At 47.4% G+C, this 12,053-nt stretch overlaps 1 protein-coding gene across 1 annotated transcript; it reads right to left on the reverse strand.

Annotated features, from left to right (window-relative positions):
- Positions 1-390: 390 nt before the first annotated feature.
- Positions 391-5,048, reverse strand: CUNH9orf152 (chromosome unknown C9orf152 homolog). The gene is made up of 2 exons (XM_029201401.1): positions 4,734-5,048; positions 391-1,128 (listed from the first exon to the last, which is right to left on the reverse strand). The coding sequence occupies exons 1-2, from the start codon at positions 4,924-4,926 to the stop codon at positions 617-619; spliced, it is 705 nt and encodes a 234-aa protein (XP_029057234.1). The 5' UTR covers positions 4,927-5,048; the 3' UTR covers positions 391-616.
- Between the last annotated feature and the right edge of the window lie 7,005 nt (positions 5,049-12,053).

Raw genomic sequence — 12,053 nt, forward strand, 5'->3', positions numbered from 1 at the left:
CCCTTCCTAAAGACACTTAAACACACAGAACAGTAGGTGGGATTGTTTTGACCCTTTTTACCCAGGGTGACCATACTTTGGGAGGCTCAAGCTAAAATGGTGTGGTCACTACCAATGAATGTAGAGACTTGTAAGTGAGCTGGCCTCCAGGCATAGCGACCAGTAAAAGGAAATTCTCAGAGCCCCTCTCTTCTCCAGAATGTGAGAAATCCTCAGAAGTTACTGAAAACAAGATGGCCCACGCCTGTCGACTCCAGGGCACTGCAAAGGCATCCCCTGGCTAGGGTCTCTGTCTAATGTTTCAAAATTCTCTAGTTCTAAGGACTGAGTCGATGTCCATAGCAATGTCTTCTTATATAAGCAGAATGGGGCTGCACTGATCAGACAGCACTCTTTCATCCTGAGCTGTGAGCAGTCTGGTCTGGGCAACCTCTCTTTTTTTTTTTTTTTGAAGGACAAGTCTACGTGCCCACTGCAAAGTTCATGTCCCACCATCCTGACGATTGATGTAGTCCAGTTCTGCTCCCAGCTAGAGGCCCTAGCTGTGCCTCTGCCTCCTAAGTTCTTAGGTGAGGCCATAGATGGCCTCAAGGTTGAGACCTTTGGGTGGAAACCTTCAGGCTGGGCCATATAAGCCCAGGTTCCGGGCCGCCTGGGAGATCCTGGGAGTTTTCCTCTGGGGAAATGGATAGTGAGCTGGTCTTCCAGACCTGTGTGGCTTCTTTATGGGAGGAGGGCCCTGAGCGCCAATGTTTAAGCCAGATCCCACTGCCTTTGTTTGGGTATCGCCCACTTGACACTCATGCTGGGCTGCCTCTGGGATCGTGCTTCCTTGCTGAGTCATCTGAGCGTCTTCAAACAAGCCTGGGAGCCTTTGCTCAGACCCCATGAACTTGTCCTTGTGCTTTACTTGATGACTGGTTTCCTGGTGGAAGGTTTGGACCGAGCGGTGCATCTCTAGGTGCGTGTGCCATGGAGACTCGGGGGCCTGGAGACAGCCTCTGTCAGCCTCCTCCAGCATCTCCTCTGCCTCCGGATCCGCCTCTTCTAGGGACAGTGAATGCCTTCTCTCCTTGTTAATCCAAACAGCACTGACCATGGCTTCAGCAGGAGCAGGCATGTTCCCTCCTGAGAAAGCAAGGCACCAGCAGGGTCACCACTGCAAAGTACATGGGTGGCTCTCATTTTGGGGGTCTCAGAGCTTTCAAGATGAAGGAAGGACATGACAAATATATCAAGGAAGCCAGGTACCCAACACACTGCATTATCTCTCTCTAACACACACACACACACACACACACACATTCATGCACAATTATTCATTTATTCAACAAATATTTATTAGGCCCTTATAATGTGCCAGGCATTATTTATTCTAGGTCTTGGGAATACAGTAATGAACACTGAGACAAAATCTACCTCTTCATGATGTGGTCTAGTGGAGTAGAAAAAGAATAAGCAAATAAACATACTATAATAAAGTTTCTGGTGGTAATCAATGCTATGGAAAAAAACATTCGAGTGTGATAGAATTTAATAGGAGACTTCAGTTTTTGACTGCAGTGAGGGAGTGAACCCTAGGAAGAACTAGAGGACTCGCATTTCAGACTAAAAGAATAACGGGGACCAAGGGCACAACATGTGTTCACCCACATGTGTGATTCACATACACTGACCAGTGGAAAGGGTTATTCTTAACTTACAGGGTTTTGTGTTGTGGGATTCTGATAATGGGTTTAGCACCCAAGGCAGAGGAGAGGGGAACTGTGTTTTGAGGCAGTTCCTTTTGGAGGACTGGTCTTTATCTTTCTGAACCATAGCCACTGTTCTGGGAACATGTTTGGAGCACCTACTGCTTCCCTGAACTGGCTTCAGGGATGAGAAGGCAGACCGATGTCTTTCTTCCTTCTCAGGGACATCTTTTTACCACCTTGTGGAACATGATAGTTTCTTGTCAACTCTTGGTGGCATTGAGGGTTGGAGAAATGACTGAAAGGCATTGTCCTATAGAAAGGAGACCTGTGGCCAGCCTGGAATTCCCTGCAGTGAAGCTCCCTTGAGCATTCTGACATTTGTCCCTGCTGGAGGCCCCTAGGTGACAGAGTACATGGTGTGAGTGGAGAGATGGTGTTGAAGGAATAAAGCCAGAAGGAAGCCCTTGAACTCTAGTGCTAGGAATCCGGAACACCTGCCACTGCATCTCTAGAACCTAAATTCACTCCATAACACTAAGGAGGAAGAAAGCTAATTCCAGAGGGCTTCCTTCCATTAATCAGCTCCCAGAGTACGTGCCCTTCCAGATACAACCCAGTGCCTTAAGACACTGAGATCTAGTTTTAGTGGGAGCCAATCTCAATGGCCACTCTGTCTTCCTGAGTCTCTTTAGGGACATGGAGGATCCCTAAACTCCCTCTACTTGCTTGGCTTCATGGCATTAATATCTCCTGGTTTTCCCCTATCGTTTAAGAAAAATGAACTGGTAAGACACACAACATACAACTTACCGTCTTAGCCATTTTGAAGTGTACAGTTCAATAGTGTTAAGTCCATTCACATTGTTGCACAACCGATCTCCAGAGCTTTTTCATCTTTCCCAGACTGACACTGTACCCGTTAAACAACAACTCTTCACCTCCCCCACCCTGGCAAGCACCATTCTACTTTCTGTCTCTGTGAATCTGACTACTCCAAGTACCTCATATGAGTAGATCATTACAGCACTTGTCTTTTTGTAACTGGCTTATTTCACTTAGCATAATGTCCTCAAGGTTCATGTAGGTTCATCCAAGATTCAGCATGTGTGAATTCCCTTTTTCGGGCTAATATTTGTCTGCTACCATTTTGACTGCTATCTTCCCTGACTATCCCTCTGCTTGTCCCTTCAGTATTTGAGTATTGTAGAACTCTAATTGTCCTCCCAGCCTCTTATCAATTTACACATTGGTCCTCCACAATTTTATCCGTGCCCATGGCTTCAACTACTACCAATATGTTGATGACCCCCCAATCTATATCTCCAGCCCACATTTCTCTCCTGAGATCCAGGCTGGTTGGAAGTTTTACAGACAACTCCCTCAAATGCAGCATATTCACCAACAAATTCATCTCTTCCTAATCAGAAATCTTTTTCTCCTATATTCTCTGTCTCGGTGAATGGTACCACCATCCAGCCTGTTGCCAATGTGCAGGCAAAATTGCTTTTTTGCCCCCTCCCCCAGCATCATTTTCACCTCATTTTTGTAATCTTACTCTGATTTCTCCCTGGAGAACCACCTTACTCCTCACACCCAGTCCAAGTGCTTCAAGTGTCCTTCTAACTCAGACTCGTGTGACGTAAGGATCTGGTCCTCAGCCAATTAGCACAGAAAGCCCTAAGGAGCTTTATACGTATGAATTTATTTAGTTACCACCACAACCCTCTCTCTACTTTGGGGGCTACAGTTATTCCCAGCTGAAAGGCGAGAAAGCTGAGTGACAGTAACGTACATGACTCGTTCAAATCTGCACAGAGCAACTCAGTGGCAGAGCTGGGACTCAGGTTCAGGCCCTTCTCCAGAGACCAAGTACAGGAACACTACATCAGAGAGCACACTACTTCTCACAGTTAGAGCAACAATGTGGGCTTGCAAACTGCTAGAAATGCCCTGAAAGACTCTGACTGAGCCTGCGGGTGAGCAGTCTTCCCTGGGGAAGCAGAGCCTGAGCACTCCCCCTCGCATTACCCTGTTGTAACTCATGACGTAACTCGTCAAGGGGTGACCACGGTGGAGGGAGGTTTGAGTTCTAGGATGCAGGAGAAAGGGGCAGCAGGGAGGGGTGGGGCAGGGGTGGTCAATTCTACGGGGCGTGCTGAGTTTGAGATGTCTTTGGGGGCATACCCATCACATGGATGGGTGAGTCTGAACCACAGGTGTGTTAAATCTGCGTTCATTCGATACAAGTTTAATTAATGCTTGCTGAGTAACTGAATGAGTGAATACCCCTGAGGATGGACTAGGGCTTTAGGAAACTCCCAGCTTCTGCCCTGCAGAGAGAGGGGGCTCTTCGGCTGTGCCAGTTCAGTTCAAATGGACCCCACTCACTGGCAACAGCCCAAGTTATGAGAGGTGGGTGCCTTTAGCCCAAGGCAGTGCCCTTCCTGTCCCAGACAGTGAGGACCCTCTGGCCCCTGGTTCCTTCCCAGACTCGCCGAGAGTGGGGTGGGCTGCTCAGTGAGTCCTGAACTGTATAAACAGCCACAGAAGTTCCCAGAGCACAGCCCTGACCTTTCAGGGGGTCTTCCTACCTCTCTTGACTTGCCCTCTCGGTTAGAGGATGAAGGGCCGGGATTTGACCATCGCTTGCTTTCTCAGCCCTGTGCTCCTAACTTCCTCCTGGAATAAGTCTGAGTTCCCAGAGGAAGGAGGCTGCTCCCCTGGAGGCGGGGCTTCTGTGTCTCAGCGCCCCTCCCCAGCTGCTGTTTGAGGGGGTGCAGAGCTCGCTCCGAGAGCCTGGGTGCCTCCTGGGTCCCTGAGCCCTGCGCTTCCTCTGGCCAGCGCCCAAGCTGTTGGGAACATCACGGCTTGAGGCCCCAGCGGAACGGCCCTGCACAGGCCAGCCCGCCTCCCTGCCCTTCCCCACCAGGAGGCCAGCAGAGCCCTGGCCCTGCGCTGCCCACGGCTCAGCCACGCATTCTGCCCACAGCCAGGCCCTCGTGCCCTTCCCTTCTGCCCCCAGCACCTGCCCAGCCTTACCTTTCGGGAGCACCACCACGTGGGCCTGGGCCTTCTGTTGCCGTCTCAGGCCTGCGTACTGCGCTCGCAGGAGCTGCATGCTGAGCAGGGGCCCTTTCCCTGGGGCCTGAGTCCCAGAGCCGTCGGCCATGAAGGGAGACCCCAGCTGCCAGAAGTGGGGCAGGGCAGGGCATGGGCAGGGCAACCCCTTCATCCGGTTCCGGGAGCAAAGCAAACACTGATGGGCAGGGCTGGCGGGGGAGGTGGTAGGGCTCAGGGAGAGGAGGGGGGAGAGGGAAGTGAGGAGAAAGGTGGAAAGATCAGGAGAAGAGCAAGGGAGGGAGAGCGAGAAATTGGGGGAAGGAGAAGGGTGGGAGCGGGCGGGAAAGAGAAGGAAAAGTTGGAGGGGGAGGAGGGAAGGAAGGGGTGCAAAGAGGGGATTAAGAATGGAGGAAGGAGGTGATAGCCACGGGGGATGAATGGGGGGAATGGGGGGAGAGAAGAGTGAGCACGGGGTGGGGGGCAGCAGGAGGAGGGAGGGGGCAGGGAGGGAGTGAAAGTGAGAAATTGATGGGCAGGGAGTGAGGGGAGGAGCCGGGGACAGAGAGAAGGACAAGCAGAGCTGCTTGGAGCCTTTTGGGGTCCAAGGAGTATCCTATTCCAGGTCCTTCACTGCTTGATCCGAAAGTGTAGAATACGATTCCAGGAGCTACAGTGAAGCCTTCTGTTTCCTGGCAGAGCTGGAGCTAGTGCTGGGGGATGCCAAGTGCCCGCCTTGGTTCACACCCCTTGGAACTGGAACAGGATGTTTGTCAGCAAACCTGCCTGTTCGGTTGGCAGTTGGAAAAGGAGCTGGAGCCTCAGGAATATGCACCAGCATCCGGGCAGAGGGAGACCCAGTAGCAAAGGTACCCCTAAGACCTCCACTCACCGCCCAGTGTGCAACTCAGGAGAAAGCCCAGCCCCAAAGTCACTGCGGGGACAGAGCCAGGGGAGCCCTGGCCTCTAGCCAGCCCCACCTCTTTGACATTTGACGTAGGCTCTGTGGTCTCAGCATTTCCCAACCAGTTAAGTTGGTGTTTATCTTACCCACAGCTACGTGCGCTCTCCCCCTCTGCTTGCTAGCCCCACCATGTCTGTAACCGCTTTGAATCCTAAACCCTCTCTCTTACACCAGCTTCAGCCTATCCTGGCTCCATTTGGCAGATTAAGTTTTCTATCTTCTCCTAACATAATTACCCAATTACCCAAAATATCTACAGAGGCAGTGGAAACAGTAGTAGCTGAATTTAGGAGACATCTTGGAGAATAACTGGATGGTATTTAGCCATAGGACATTGGATGAGAGATGGAGGGTGAAAGTCTGTTGGGTGTTTTTCGCCGTATACATATATGCTATATACTTTGCTGGGTGGTATGTACTGCTGTGATAAGGTACCGCAAATTGGTTGGCTTAAACAACAGAAATTCATTGTCTTAGAGTTCTGAAGGCTGCAAGTCCAAGGTCAAGGTGTCAGCAAGGTTGGTTCCTTCTGGGCATTGCAGAGGGAATCTGTTCCGTGCCTCTCACTTTCTTTCTTGTGGTTTGCTAGCAACCTTTGGCTTTCCCTGGTTTGGAAAAGCATCACCTGATCTTTGCCTTTATATTCACATGGTGTTCTCCCTGTGTGCATGTCTCTGTGCCCAAATTTCCCCTTTTTATAAGGACACTAGTCATATTGGATTAGGATCCACTCTAATGACCTCATCTTAAGTCAACTATTTATATCTGCAATGATCCTATTTCCAAACAAGGTCACATATGAGGTACTAGGGTTAGGACTTCAACACATGGATTTGGGGGGGGGGGACACAATTTAACCCATATCAGGTAGAGAAATGGTAGTTCCAGTCACAGAGATGGCACAGGAGAGGAGAAGATTGGGGCAAGGGAGAGGAGGAGGGATTTATTTTAGATGTTATGTTTGAGGTACCTATGATTGTTGGGTCATCAGGAGGGAGTTAGAAGCTTGGTAGAGAGAGGCAGATGTCATTGTTTGTGAAAATGATACAGTTCATTATTGGAAAAGTTTTATCATTAGATAGTCACGCATATAGAGAATTGAGAGATGGTCCAAAGTTGCTTTCTTTTCCCTTTTCAGTCCCCACTAGCTTGTTCAAGTTCATGTTTAATGGGCAGAAGAGTGGTCTCCTCCATGCACTTCTACTTTCTTCTTTCTCCTTTCTTGTCCCAGCATCTAACTTCTTCCTCTTGGCATCTGGTCCATCATTATGTTCTAACTACTGAGAGAGGGGATGAATGGTCTAGGCTAGTGGGGATTCTACAAGACTACTTTTTAACATAACTTCTGTGCCACTATTTAAAAAAAAAAAGACTCTCTTTCCCCCACCTCCTCAAGACCTCTGCAGTTATCCTGGCTTGGGTTGGGTAGGGCTCCATCAGTGGGAGGGTATATACTCCAGGAAGAGGGTTATGAAGGTGAAAATGTTCACCCTGCTGTATAAGAATTGAAGTCTTCAGTCCATATGTGTCAGCTGAAGTCTTAGAATTGAATGAAATTTCTAATTTAGGAGGATATTTGAAGATACCAAGCTCTAGGAAGACCAATATTTAAGGGGCAGGCAGAAGTAAGAAGGTAATGTTGAAAACAGAAGAAGTGAAATCAAAATGATAAGAGGAGAAACAGTGAAGAGGGCCATCCCAGACTGTAAGGAAGGAAAGAAATGTCGCAAAAGAGCCAGACTGGCCAAAAGGGGGAGACAGAATCTCTTGATTACCTTCCTGCCCTATAGAATGGTATCTGAGAAATATACACAAAAGACTGGTTCTCAATCTGGCCACACATTCAGACCACCTTGGGAGTTTTATTTATTATTTTTTAATTAATTAATTTATTTTGGGGCTGTGTTGGGTTTTCGTTGCTCGGTGTGGGCTTTCTCTACTTGCGGCAAGCGGGGGCTACTCTTCGTTGCAGTGCGTGGGCTTCTCATTGCGGTGGCTTCTCTTGTTGTAGTGCATGGGCTCTAGGCGCGTAGGCTTCAGTAGTTGTGGCATGCAGGCTCAGTAGTTGTGGCTCGCGGGCTCAAGAGCGCAGGCTCAGTAGTTGTGGTGCACAGGCTTAGTTGCTTTGTGACCTGTGGGATCTTCCCGGACCAGAGCTCGAACCCGTGCCCCCTGCATTGGCACGTGGATTCTTAACCACTGCACCACCAGGGAAGTCCCACCTCGGGAGTTTTAAAAGAAACACCCATGCTTGAGTGCCTCCCCTAAATATTCTGAGTCACGTAGTCTGGGGTGGTATCTGGAGATTGGTATGTGTCTAACGTTCTCCACTGCTCTAGAGAGCCAGCTGCCCAGATTTCTGAGTCCCTGCGTCTCTGGTTGAGAGATAAATGGTGGGAAATAGCCCGAGCTTCTTCATCCTTTTTCTTTTTAATCAGGGAGCCTCTCTAGCATGAGCTGAAGACAATAGGGACCCCTCCATCCTAGTCCAGTTGCATCTGCCATCAAATTGGACTCAATTTCTACTATATTTGGCATTTCTTTATCAGTCTTCATCTTTTAATATTGATAGTTATCCCGCTCTATGGTTGTATCTTTGTAGGTATTCCGATGAGAATCAGGAGAGGCTACCAACTGCTGGTTGCCTGACTTTTGGAAGCTTAAATTCCTTCTTTAATTCATATGGTTCCTCTCTCTCTTTTAATACCCAAATCTTTAATCTATTTGGAATTGATTTTAGTGTGAGAGTTTCAGATAAAGCATGAATCTAGCTATTTTCCCCCAAATAATTGTCCAGTTGCACAGTAGCACTTACTGAATAAACTTCCCTTTCCTTATGTTGCAATTACAGTAATAATAGTGTAAGAAAACATTGGCAATGGTATCCCATTCCAGAGAGTCTTCTGAAATAAATGAAAAATGTTATTGAGCTGGAGCCCTTCCTGAAAAATGATGACGGCTACCACTGAAAGGACATGCTTTATTCTTCGGGAGGACTCACCAGGGGAGCAAGAAATAACCTTGCTCGGGGTTCCAGACACCAGAAAGGGATGAGATGCCCTGTTATTTGAAGAAATATTTTCTTTTTTCCGTATGGTTTAAACTGTACTGAACCTGAAAATGAAAGTCTGTGTTGAGAGGTAAGCATGTGTTTAATCTAACAGGGTCAGTCAAGAAAGGAACCACTTTCCCTGCAGCTCTCATGGGAACTTAAGGAAATTAGGCCTAGAGGATCCAAGTCCACTCCTGTTCAAAGGACCCAGCTCTTCTATAAGACTTGGGTGACAAAGGTGTCACTTAATCACTAGGGCACTATTCCAGAGAGAATCACTCAGACTGGAGGCACTATAAAGGCCAATCATTTGTGGGCGGAGATTCAGAGACTTGAAGAAGCCCATACGGGAGATGGTTGGCGAGCCAAAGGCCAGGAGAGCCAGGTATATGTGGGGGTGGGTGAGCAACACGAGTGGATCCTGTCATGGTGAAGGACTTAAGTTTTGAGTTCTTTCCACTGGAGACTCCAGGGAAGGCCTAAGATAGCCTGATCTTTACCTTTTCCTCTTCTCTGTAATGATTTCTCTCTGAAATTATCCCACCTCTACCGCTTAGTGATGTAGCCTTAGAAAGACCAAAAGGGCAAGATGGTGAGGGATGGGAGGCCTTCCTGGGATGTCTTCTTGCTGGTTCCAGTGAGGAGGGGCCTCATCCTGTTAAGTAGACTGTGACTTGGGGTTCCATGTGGACAGTGTCCACAGGAGACCCAGGTGTGATGGGAAAGGACTCAGGATGTCAAAGAGTGCTCCAGGGCAGACAGACTCCTAAGTTCAAGGTTCTCGGCCTTATGGAATGAGAGAGATTCCTCTCTGAAAAAGGCAAGTGTGTGCCAGACCTGTGAAAACAATAGTTTCATTCACTGAGCCCAGACAACTGTGGGCCACGTATGTGCTAATTACTCCATGTACATAATCAATTTTTTTGTGTGGTAAAATATACATAACATGAAATTTACCATTTGAACCATTTTAAGAGTACAATTCAGTGGCATTGAGGAGATTCACAGTGTTGTACAACCATCACCACTCTGTATTTTCAGAACCCTTCATTGTCCCAAACAGAAACTCCTTACCCCTTAAACAGTAATAACCCTTCCTTCCTTTCCACCCCCCAACCCCCAGTTCCTGGTAACCTCTATTCTACATTGTCTCTATGGATTTGCCTACTTTTGGTACTTCATGTAAGTGGAATCATACAATATTTTTCCCTTTGTGTCTGGATTATTTCTCTTAGCATGATGTTTTCAAGGTTCATCCATGTTGGAGCATATATCAGTACATCATTCCTTTTTATGGATGAATAATATTCTGTGGTATGAATATAACACATTTTGTTTATCCATTTGTCCATTGATAGACATTTCGCTTGTTTCCATATTTTGGCTATTGTGAATAATACTGCTATGAAAATGGACACACAAGTATTTGTGTGAATCCTTGCTTTCAGTTCTTTTGGATATATATCTAGGAGAGGAATTGCTAGATCATATGGTAAATCTATGTTTAACTTTTTGAAGAACTTGTATGTAATCAAATTTAATCCCCCTTGAGAACAATGTGAGAGAGGCAACATTATTATCCTTTCTCCTTCACCTTTTATATTGAATTCATCTCTAGCCCAGGTAGTTCCAACTCTGAAATATATCCCAAACCCGTACTCTTGTCTGCACCTCCCCCAGCACCATCTTAGTCTCAGTTGTCCTCGTTTCTTTTGCCAAGACCCCTGCACCAGCCTCCTAACTGGCTCCCTGCTTCTATACCGTGCTCTCCCATCTATTCTCTTCTCAGTGATCAGTGTTCTCCTGAAGGCCCAAGGCAAATTGACTTACACCTTCCCCCTAGTTAAAATCCTTCAGTGGCTTCCCAACGCCCTCGAACTAACATTCAAGTCTTTCTCATGGCCTATGAGGTTGTGCATGTCCTGGGTCTGTCTCACCACACCAGTCTCCTGGTTGACTTTCCTCTTGCTCCCTACATTCTAGACCAGATTTCCTACAAATACATTACAGGTGTGCCCAAGATTGAGCCCCCCACAGACCCCAGGGCAGGTGCCTCCAACCACAAAGAGCTCATCCACTTACTCCAATGGCCCATACAAAGAGTATCATCTTCTAGGTGGGCCACAGTGTGAACAAGGGGAGAAAGTTCTCTTGCCACGTTAGCCTTCTCTCATTTTCTTGAATGCCCCCCACGTCTGTTCCTCCTTGGAGCTTTGCTATGTGCTGTTCTCTCCATCTTCTAAAATACTCCTTTGCTTACCCTCATCTCCGTCCCCATTTTCATGGCATGATCACCATTTGCAGCACCTGCTTCTCACCTAGATAACTTGCAATCAACTTCAATTTTCAGTTTAAGAGAAGGCTTAAGAGTTAGGAGCATAGACTATGGAGCCAGACTATGTGGGTTTGTATCCTATCTTCCCTACTCTTGGCAGTGTGCCTTTGGGCCAGCTACTTAACTTCATTGTGTTTGCAGGTAAACCAATTCCTAAAGACAGGGAGGCAGTATGAGCTGAGTAAACAACCAAAACAAACTTCGCCTAGCATCATCTCCACAGACTAGGCTTTGTGGCAGTATTGCACCTGGATTCATTTAATCTGCACAGTAATTATATGTGGTTAGGTGCCATGTTATTACCATCATCATTTCCATTTTCCAGATGGGGAACCTGAGGCTTGGTGAGGGTAGATGACTTACTGGTAAGTGGCTTAGGCAAGATCAAGACTTTCCAATTCCAGATACTCAAACCTCAGAGCATCATTGCTGTATTTCAGTTGTATACAGAGTAATATATTGGAATGTCATTTGCCTGGGAACAGTGAAGTCCTGCCCTCCAGTATTGTCAGGATCCAGTTGTAGTCAACAGATCCCACTCTGGCTAAGTCAAGCAGAAGGAGATTTCACGTGAGGAATTGGGTGATTATAAAATGGCTAGAAAAGCAGAAAGAGTAATTTTAGCCCTCCAAGCCACTCTACCCTTGTAACAAATTATGTTTTCCAAGGACGGCATAAACAATATCTTCCATCCTACGTGCTTTTTTGCAATTGAGTTTGCCACTCCCTCATCAAGAGATGGAGTCTTTATTTTCACCCTCATGAACCTGGATTGGTTGTGTGACATCATTTGACCAACAGAGCGTGGTAGAAGTGATGCTATGCCTGTTCTTGTCATAACCCTTAGCTTCTGGTGACTTTGGCTTCCTGCTTTTTGGAATGCTTGCCCTTGGGTGCTCCTTTTTAAGCCCAAAGACCATGCTGTGAGCATCCCGAGCAACATGGAGAAGC

This window comes from Monodon monoceros, unplaced genomic scaffold (genome assembly GCF_005190385.1).
Source record: "Monodon monoceros isolate NGI ecotype Baffin Bay Population unplaced genomic scaffold, NGI_Narwhal_1 Super_Scaffold_5, whole genome shotgun sequence".
Classification (NCBI taxonomy): domain Eukaryota; kingdom Metazoa; phylum Chordata; class Mammalia; order Artiodactyla; family Monodontidae; genus Monodon; species Monodon monoceros.

What these genes read in the sequence shown, in the direction of transcription:
- CUNH9orf152 (XM_029201401.1), bottom strand. Translation starts at nt 4,926, where the DNA reads ATGAAGGGGTTGCCCTGCCCATGCCCTGCCCTGCCCCACTTCTGGCAG. An exon ending in CGTGGTGGTGCTCCCGAAAG is followed by an intron (nt 1,129 to 4,733) that starts GTAAGGCTGGGC and finishes TTGCTTTCTCAG; the next exon opens with GAGGGAACATGCCTGCTCCT.